This window comes from Cucurbita pepo, chromosome LG17, assembly GCF_002806865.2.
Source record: "Cucurbita pepo subsp. pepo cultivar mu-cu-16 chromosome LG17, ASM280686v2, whole genome shotgun sequence".
Classification (NCBI taxonomy): domain Eukaryota; kingdom Viridiplantae; phylum Streptophyta; class Magnoliopsida; order Cucurbitales; family Cucurbitaceae; genus Cucurbita; species Cucurbita pepo.
Window position 1 is genome coordinate 3370731 of NC_036654.1, and position 9575 is coordinate 3380305.

The 9575-nt window shown below is 37.1% G+C and overlaps 1 protein-coding gene across 1 annotated transcript; it reads left to right on the top strand.

Moving 5' to 3' along the window:
• The first annotated feature begins 6230 nt into the window (after window positions 1-6230).
• Window positions 6231-8790, top strand: LOC111778477 (subtilisin-like protease SBT1.4). Its single transcript, XM_023658333.1, has one exon. It carries the CDS (start codon window positions 6287-6289, stop codon window positions 8600-8602), a length of 2316 nt encoding a protein of 771 aa, XP_023514101.1. The 5' UTR covers window positions 6231-6286; the 3' UTR covers window positions 8603-8790.
• The last annotated feature ends 785 nt before the right edge of the window (window positions 8791-9575 follow it).

Here is a 9575-nt window from a genome sequence, read left to right on the forward strand (position 1 = left end):
CAATTTGTCCTTCAAAAGCATCTCAATCATTCCATCAATTCTGACATCTAATTTCATACAATCTTACAAATAGAACACCCAACTACCCTCTCAATTTGTCTTTATTAATCATTAATGTGTTATTTATTATATTTATTTATTTCTATGTATTAAAAATAGACTTTGTGCCATTATTTTCCCTTTTTTTTTGGTAGGAGATTCTTCTTAATAATTGAACTAATGAGAGAAAATATAAATATTAATAATAATAATAAGAAGAGGAAGAATCAAGAATATGATAATATAATGTTATTTTCTTTGATTTTGTCAACTTTTTAAGTTTCTATCCCAATGAATTATTGAAACTTAATGATTAATTCTTTTAATCTTTCTATTAATCATTCATACCTTTACTTTCAATTTTATATTTATATAAATTTTGCTTCCTCAACATCTATCAATTTCTTATTCACATTTTTTTTAATTAATATATATTACATTATTTGTGACAAAGTTATTATATGGTTGGTGTAATGTGAAAAGAACGAAAACAATACAAAAGTTCATCATACCTATCTAATCAAATGAGCGATATGAACGAGGACAAATTGTTTGATAAATTTGATTAAAATCTGTCAAAAATCAATTAGATTACAGCAATCTCGACTTTATGAATAATTAGTTTTTTTTTCCTATAATTATTATTCAATAATGATAGGTTTAGATGAAATGAGCTAAAGTCGAAGTAGCTATTTCTATCTATGGTTTAGTTAGTACCTCAACAACTAAATGAAGTCGAGACAAGTGGTTGTCCCGTGGATTAGTCGAGATGCGTGAAATTTGATCCTAACATAAAGCCATTATCGGATCTTAGTCAAAAGTTGGTAGAACAAGTAGGTTAAACCCTTTCTAAAAAGCACCAAAATGAACCAAGTGAGAAAAGACAGAAGAAAGATGAGAGATTGTTTGACTTTTAGTATTGACTCTCTTGCTTGGTGGTATTCTCGACTCACCGAGTTCCTCGGCCTTCATCAAATAAGGTATGTGATTAGTTACTCATAAATACTGATTCTTTGGCTTCTAAGAGTCGATACTATTCACTCTCTTGCTTGGTGGTATCTTTTTGTTGGGTTATGAAGTCGGCTACCTATTTATACCTTATTCAATTGTTATACATGTTAAAACTATATATGAAAATGGTCATATTGTTGGATGTGACCTACGTTCAAAATATGTCGAAACAAGTAAAAGAAGCAAATGAGCAATTTGAGTGGAGAGATCTTTTGGAGCAGAGAAACATTAAGCACTTAAGCTTTTCAATTCTATTTGTTGTTGTGAAAAATGCATACATCTCAGGAGTAATTATAGTGGAGAAAGCATTAGCTAGTTCGTAAACTTTCTCCTCAAGTTAAGAACCACTAACAACCTTCCTAATTAAAGCATAAAACTTAATGTTCATCTACATCGAGTGTGTGCGTTGTTGTGCGATCCTAACAGCTGACATCAGAGCTAGGCGAGATTCACCACGATCTATGAAGATGAAAAGTTCAAATATTAGAATTGAGAAGTTTGATGGATCTGATTCCAGTTTCTGAAAGATGCAGATCGAAGGTTATCTATGCTAGAAAGATCTTCACGAACCCGTATTGGGGGTGAAGCCTGATATCATGACCATGGAGTAGTGGAAGCTCAACGACCGTCAGACCCTAGGATTGATCGGGTTGATGCTGTCTAGAAATGTGACGTTTAACATCATCAAGAAGAAGATAACGTCAGACCTGTTGAAAACGCAATCAAATATGTACGAAAAACTGTTGACTATGAACAAGGATTGTTCAATCTACAAATGTCTAAAAGTGGATATGTTGCTAATCATATAAATGAATTCAATAGGATTGTAAGTCAATTGAGTTCGGTGGAAATTCATTTCAAAGATGAAGTTAAAGCATTGATTTTCATGTCATCTTTACCCGAGTTGTGTGATATTACTGTTGTCGCGATTAGCAGTTCCCGAGAACCTGAAAAACTGAAGTTTAATAAAATCTGAGATGTTGTTCTCCACGAAAGTATTCGCAAATGAGAAATTGAAGATTCATCTGGTAGTGCTCTCCGTGTTGACCAAAGGGCAAGAAGTATATTGAAGGGCCAAAACAAAGGTTGATCAAAATTCAAGAACCGTAAATTTTTTTCAAATAAACCAAACGTAATGTATTGGAATTATGGAGAAAAATTTCACTTTTGGACAGAATGTACAAGACCAAAGTGGAAGCATAATAAAAAATCGAAGGATGATGATTCTATAAATTCAACAAAAGACATTGAAGATGCTCTAATCCTCAGTTTGGACAGTTCGATTGAATCCTATATTTTGGATTCAAGTGCATCTTTTCATTTGTCTCCAAATAAGAAGTTGTTTCGAAATTTCAAATCTGGAAATTTGGAGAAGGCGTATCTTACCGACAACAAAGCCTTGGAGATTGAAAGAAATGGAATGTTTTTGTAAAAACTCCCGCAGGAAATCAATGGACATTAAAGGATGTCAGATATATTTCTAGTCTCAAGAAGAATATGATCTCTATTAGCCAGTTGGATAACACAAGATATACAATAGAGTTCGGGAAAGATTGTGAAGGGTGTTATGGTAGTAGCATGTGACACAAATCTGGAACCCTATACACCACTGGGTGTATATACATGATTGGTGTTGATGAGAGAGATTCAAATTCAAGTCTATGACACAATAGACTTGACACAAGAACGTCAAATGAATGAAGATGTTGACTGGAAAATGAGTTTTAGAAGGTTTGAAATCGGTTGATATGGGTCCTTGTGAGAACTGCGTTATTATCGAACAAAAACGAGCTAGCTTCACAAAATCTGCTAGAGGAATTTAAGAAAGTGCGGTTGGAAATGGTCCATACAAACGTTTGGGAACCATGTCCAATTCCATCACTTGACAGATCAAAGTTTTATGTCACATTCATCGATGATTTCAGCAAGGTGTGGATTTACACAAGTCAGATGTGTTTGCCACATTCAAGAAATGGAAAGCTGAAGTTGAAAATCAGATTAACTTGAAGATTAAATGTCTGAGGTCTGACAATGGAGGAGAGATATTAGCAGATCAAGACAAAATAGTGACAATGTTCTGTTTACTCCATAACAAGGAGAGTTTCTGCACTATTTTGTCTTGGTTCAAAGCATTTTGTGTAGCTGAGGGAATCCGATTAACGGGACAGTTCCAAGTAAACCAAGACAAAATAGTGTTGCTGAAAGGATAAACAGAACATTGAATGAGAGGGTAAAGAGTATGAGGATTCATTCTGGATTGCCAAAGACATTCTGGGTCAATGTTGTAAATATATCAGTCTACTTGATCAATAGAGGGTCGTCGTTACCCTTGGAGTTCAAGTTGTCAAAAGCGGAATGGACAGGAAAAGAACTCAAGTACTCTCGCTTAAGGACTTTTGGTTGTACTACGTATGTTCGTGTTGATGCAAAGAAGAGTGATAAGCTTGACGTTGAGCCTGTGATGTGCTGCCTCATAGGCTATGATTCTAACATGTTTGGGTACAAGTTTTGGGATGTCAAGAATAAGAAAATCCCGAGACATTGTGATGTGACTTTTGATAAAAATTTCTTGTACAAGGACAAAGAGAAAAAAAGGTTTTAGGACAAGAAGCAAGTGGAAGTTGAGGTTGAATTGCGGAGTAATTCACATAGTGATGTCGTAGTAGATACTTTAGAAACCTCTGAGATTGTTGCTGATGAACCAGAGGTGGAGCAAGTGCTGAGAAGATCATCCAGAACTATCAGAGTACCAGATAGGTATTCATCTTCATTACACTATTTGTTGCTAGTTGATGAAAGAGAACCAGAGTCCCTTGATGATGCCCTACAGTTAGGGGATACAACTAAATGGGAGCAGATGATATAATGAGTTGGATGTCTAGGCTTCAAAATTGTGTTGCTCCTTTATCTACTGAGACTGAGTACGTGGCAATAGCTTAAGCTGGAAAAGGAGATGATATTGATGACAGATTGATAAGGCAACTCTAATCTTCAGCCCAACGATCCAAGCTTTTGTTGAAGCAAGAAGCTTTAAATAATCAAAGTAATTAACACCTTCTTATACAAAATTCAGATCAACCAAGAGATAAGACTAGAATTACATTAGCTCTTATGATCGAAGATTCAAGATTTGGAAACCTTGTTCTAAATTGAGTCACTCCACAATTAACTTGATCAATGTTTGATTGAATGACTCGGATGCAATTCTACCACAAGAATTGCTTGAAATTTAGAAATGGCAAATATGATGCACGGATTTCTAAGGGAAACGTCTCAATTTGAGATCTGAATTACATTCATCCACGAATCTGATTTTTACATAACATATTGTAGGTATTTATAGTCTCCCGATAAAAGATGTTTGTGGTCGGGATTTATTCCCGATCCCCTTTAATCCCCACAAAAGATAAATTGACCATTTGAACGTTACATAATTTATGAAATTAAAAATAATACTTTCTAATAAATGTTGATGTGGTTGAGTGGTTGAGGAAATAGACTTAAAATTTAATTCTTATCACATACTACAGAGTGCTAGGTTTAAGCTGTTACACTAAATTTACCTAACCGAGAAGCATCTACCAATTCATACAACCATTTATTTGTCCATTTACATAATATCTTTAACAAACCATAAATCATCCTAAAAGAGGAACAATCTTGATAGTTTATAGATAACTTTTGATTTGAAAAATGCTCATATTTATTGAGTTTGATCCCGAGTTTGTTACAGAATTAGCTTGTGGGTTGTATAAATGATAGATGCGTCTCGTTCATTGTTTTCTTCATCTCAAAATGAAACTTCTTTCTCGATAAATGTGGATAGCCGTTCCAACGACTAACTCAAAATGAGCTATCAACTTCTAAGATAATAATTAGCTATGAGGTCCCACGTCGGTTGAAGAGGAGAACAAAATATTTCTTACAAGGATGTGTAAACTTCTCTGCGTTTTAAAACCATGAAGCTGACAATGATGTTGTAAAAGCCTAAAGTGGACAATATCTGTTAACAGTGAGTTTAGGCTATTACAAAGGGTATCAGAGCCAAATACAGGTATGTATGTCAATGAGGACACTGGGCCTCCAAAGAGGGTAGATTGTGAGATCACACATCCGTTAGAGAAGGGAATGAATTCATTTACTTATAGAAACTTCGCCCTAATCGAACTATTACACATAGTATTAAAGTCAGTCCCCAAACAGTACGAATTGGTCACTACGTGTTAACTTATAATTTTTTTTAATCAATTTGAATTAAAGTATCAATAAATTCACCGTTGTCGTGTGAATATCAATGATATTAGACTACGAAATATTTATTTAAACTCTATAAATAATAACGTAAATTCAAAAAAAGACAAAAATGTATTTAATTATTAAACACATTTTTAATATTTATTTAAATTATGATTTATTTTCTAAATCTGTTACTCATTACCTTTTTTGTGTAAAATAAATATTAAATATTTTATTTATTTCACAAATATTATTATTTATGATCCTTTGAATTTCTGGTTACTTTTTTAATTATATTTTTAAAACTAATAGCTAATAATAAATAATTTGGGTATAATTTAAAATAATGACATTTATTATTATTGTAAAGTTGAATCAATACATTAATTATTATTATTATTATTATTATAAAGTTGATATTAAATCTCTAATAATTAATAAAAATCAGACTAATAAATTATTTTTAATTCATTATTTTATTTAATGAATGATGCATTATTTTTATTAAAGATATTATTATTTTGCTATAAAAAGACAATTTACGAAATATTCGTGTATTTTTTAAAAGAAAAAAAAAGTACTTTTGAAAATACGCTCCAATGTCTTATCATAATTCATGACGTAGACGATTCCTCCCCGTCCATAAAGAATCTTTATCTGAAGACGTGTCGCCCATTCATTGGTTGTCTCATTCCATATATTTTTAAAATAAGGGACCCACATTTAATTCATATTTATAATTTAATTTTAATATATATTTTGAAAAAATATTAAACTTAATTACTTTTAATATATTTTAATTTATTTGAATAAAATAAAACTAAAGAAGTTTGTAACAAAATCCAAACGTACAATTAACAAATTTCTAAAAAAAATAACAAATAAATAACAATAAGCTGACGTGGAATAAAGTGGACCTTATAAAGTTGTTTATTTATATTTATTTACTTCTCCAGTGGCCCTTTGAATCTATCCTCAATTGCAGAACAGAGGTCCTCCAATGGCGAATCTCCATCTCTGTTCCTCGGGTTTCTTCTTCCTCATCCTCTGTTTTGTTCCTGTAATTTTCTCTCGATCGCTGCAAAATCAGGAGACCTTCATTGTTCACGTCTCCAAATCGGAGAAGCCTGCTCTGTTTTCCTCTCATCATCATTGGCACTCCTCCATTCTAGAATCACTCTCTCCTTCTCCTCATCCGACGAAGCTTCTTTATAGCTACGAACTTGCCGCTAATGGTTTCTCTGCACGCATCACGGCTGCTCAGGCGGCGGAACTGCGTCGGATTCCTGGAGTTATTTCGGTGATTCCTGATCGAGTCCGTCAGCTTCATACGACTAGGACGCCTCATTTCTTAGGTTTGGCGGATAGCCAAGGGCTCTGGGCGGAAACTAATTATGCTGATGATGTGATTATTGGCGTTCTAGATACTGGAATTTGGCCGGAACGACCGAGTTTCTCTGATGAGGGACTTTCTCCGGTTCCGGCGACATGGAAAGGCACCTGTCAGACTGGGGTAGGGTTTTCGGCTTCGGCCTGTAATCGGAAGATTATTGGTGCGAGAGCGTACTTTTCTGGATACGAATCTGCTGTACGAAGATCGCTTCAAGGTTCATCAGATTTCAAATCTGCTAGGGATACGGACGGCCATGGGACTCACACTGCCTCTACAGCTGCAGGTTCGTTCGTCAAGAACGCGAGTTTTTTTCAATACGCTCGTGGAGAAGCTAGAGGCATGGCGAGCAGAGCTCGTATTGCTGCCTACAAAATCTGCTGGGAACTTGGTTGTTACGATTCTGACATCCTCGCCGCTATGGATCAGGCGATTGCCGATGGAGTCCACATCATCTCTCTCTCAGTCGGATCCTCCGGTCGGCCCCCTGCGTACTATCGAGATTCTATCGCAATCGGAGCATTCGGCGCGATGCAGCACGGCGTTGTCGTCTCTTGCTCCGCTGGAAACTCTGGTCCCGGTCCCTATACGGCTGTGAACATCGCTCCATGGATCATCACCGTCGGTGCCTCCACAATCGACAGAGAATTTCTCGCCGATGTGATTCTCGGAGACGGTAGGGTTTTCAGCGGCGTATCGCTCTATTCCGGCGATTCTCTTGGTGATTCCAAGCTTCCATTGGTCTATGCTGGAGATTGTGGTGACAGGTATTGTTATTCTGGAACTCTCGATTCGTCGAAAGTCGCCGGGAAGATCGTCGTGTGTGATCGAGGAGGGAACGCCAGAGTCGCCAAAGGAAGTGCCGTGAAAACCGCCGGAGGTCTTGGTATGATACTCGCCAATACGGAGGAAAACGGCGAAGAGCTCTTAGCAGATTCACATCTTATTCCGGGAACTATGATTGGAGAAATCGCCGGTAACACACTTAAAGACTACATCCATTCAGATCCGAGCCCCACTGCTACAATTGTGTTTCGCGGAACTGTAATCGGCGATTCGCCTCCGGCTCCGAGAGTCGCAGCCTTCTCCAGCCGCGGCCCGAACTACAGGACGGCGGAGATTCTGAAACCAGACGTTATAGCTCCGGGAGTTAACATTTTGGCCGGCTGGAGTGGCTACAGCAGTCCAACCAGTCTAAGCATCGATCCGCGAAGAGTCGAGTTCAATATCATCTCCGGAACTTCAATGTCTTGCCCTCACGTCAGCGGCGTCGCCGCCTTGCTCCGGAAGGCTTTTCCAACATGGTCGCCAGCGGCAATCAAATCTGCTCTGGTCACCACTTCTTACTCTTTGGATTCTTCCGGCCGCCCAATCACAGATCTCTCCACCAGCAAACAATCAAATCCGTTCGTTCATGGCGCCGGCCACATCGATCCCAACAAAGCTCTGAATCCGGGCCTGATTTATGATCTCAATCCTCAGGACTACGTTTCATTTCTCTGCTCGATTGGTTACGACTCTCGCCAAATAGCTGTTTTCGTGAAGGATTCTCCATACGCCCAACTTTGTGAACACAAATTGACCAGCCCTGGTAATCTGAACTACCCATCCTTCGCCGTCGTGTTCGATTCCGACGGCGACGAGGTGGTGAAATACACAAGAACTGTCACAAATGTCGGAGACGAAGTTGATGCTGTTTATGAAGTGAAAGTAGAATCCCCACAAGGAGTGGAAATCACTGTTCTTCCAAACAAGCTGGAGTTCAGCGCAAAGAATCGGACACAGTCTTATGAGATTACATTCACCAAAATCAATGGAATCAAGAACTCAGCAAGCTTCGGGTCAATTCAATGGAGTGATGGAAGTCACATTGTTAGGAGTCCAGTAGCTGTCTCGTTCAACAGTGGATACATAGCATCAATGTAAGATATGTTTGTTGATATTGAATAGGAATTTTAGAAGTAACCTTGGTGTCCGCCATTGTAGGTGGGTTCCAAAGCTCCTCATACTGTTCATTTAGATTATTCTGAATCGTATGGAACAGTATGAAGCTTTATAATAATCTTCGATATCTGAAACTCAAAGGCAATAAACCCTAATCGTATTGATCTTCATCCTTGTGTGATGTGAATCTCCATTGAAATTGATTCTTGTAGCTTGAAAGCTGAAACAGAATTAGGATCAAGATAAACAGGGAATCCGTCTCATCAATTCTAAAGCATAGACAACGTTCCATTCCTGTTCTGTTTGGAAGACAAGAAAATGTTGGAAAGAGTTTTATTTTGAAATATACGTTAAATCTCACCATTTGTGATTGTGCCCGGAGCCAGTCATAGAGGACAATTACTAATTTGAGTGGGTGGGGGAGAATGTCACAACCGTTACAATGAAGAGAGTAGGTTATGATCTTCGTGTCGAGAGATATAAAGTGGCTACCTCAAGAGGCGTCGTCAATTCTTCCTTCCCATTTAAGCTTGGTATTTATTTCTTTACTTATAACCATATAATATTAGTTTCAATTCATTTGAATTCGGCTCTTCAAACTCTCTAGTTTTTTAGAACTTTCTTTTCTAAGTGGGACCAGATGCTTGAGTATAAGTGGTCGGACGGAAAGGGACACAATTTTAAGTTGGCTGACTCACTCGATGATAAAGATGAATGTGGAGAGCGCTAAAAAAAGGATGGGTGCATTTAGTTCTTCACAGAAGGTCACCATCATTGATTTGGAATTCAAGTGAATGGATAAAAGAGAAGGAAAAAGAGAAGGAATTTGAAGTCCATGGATAACTTAATGGCTCAGTTTCTTCCAATATAGTCCCACTTAATGGCTCGACATGTCGACTTCTATGAACGCTACCTCCCTGTTGAATTGAAATCGATATTAAATATCGAGGTTTGC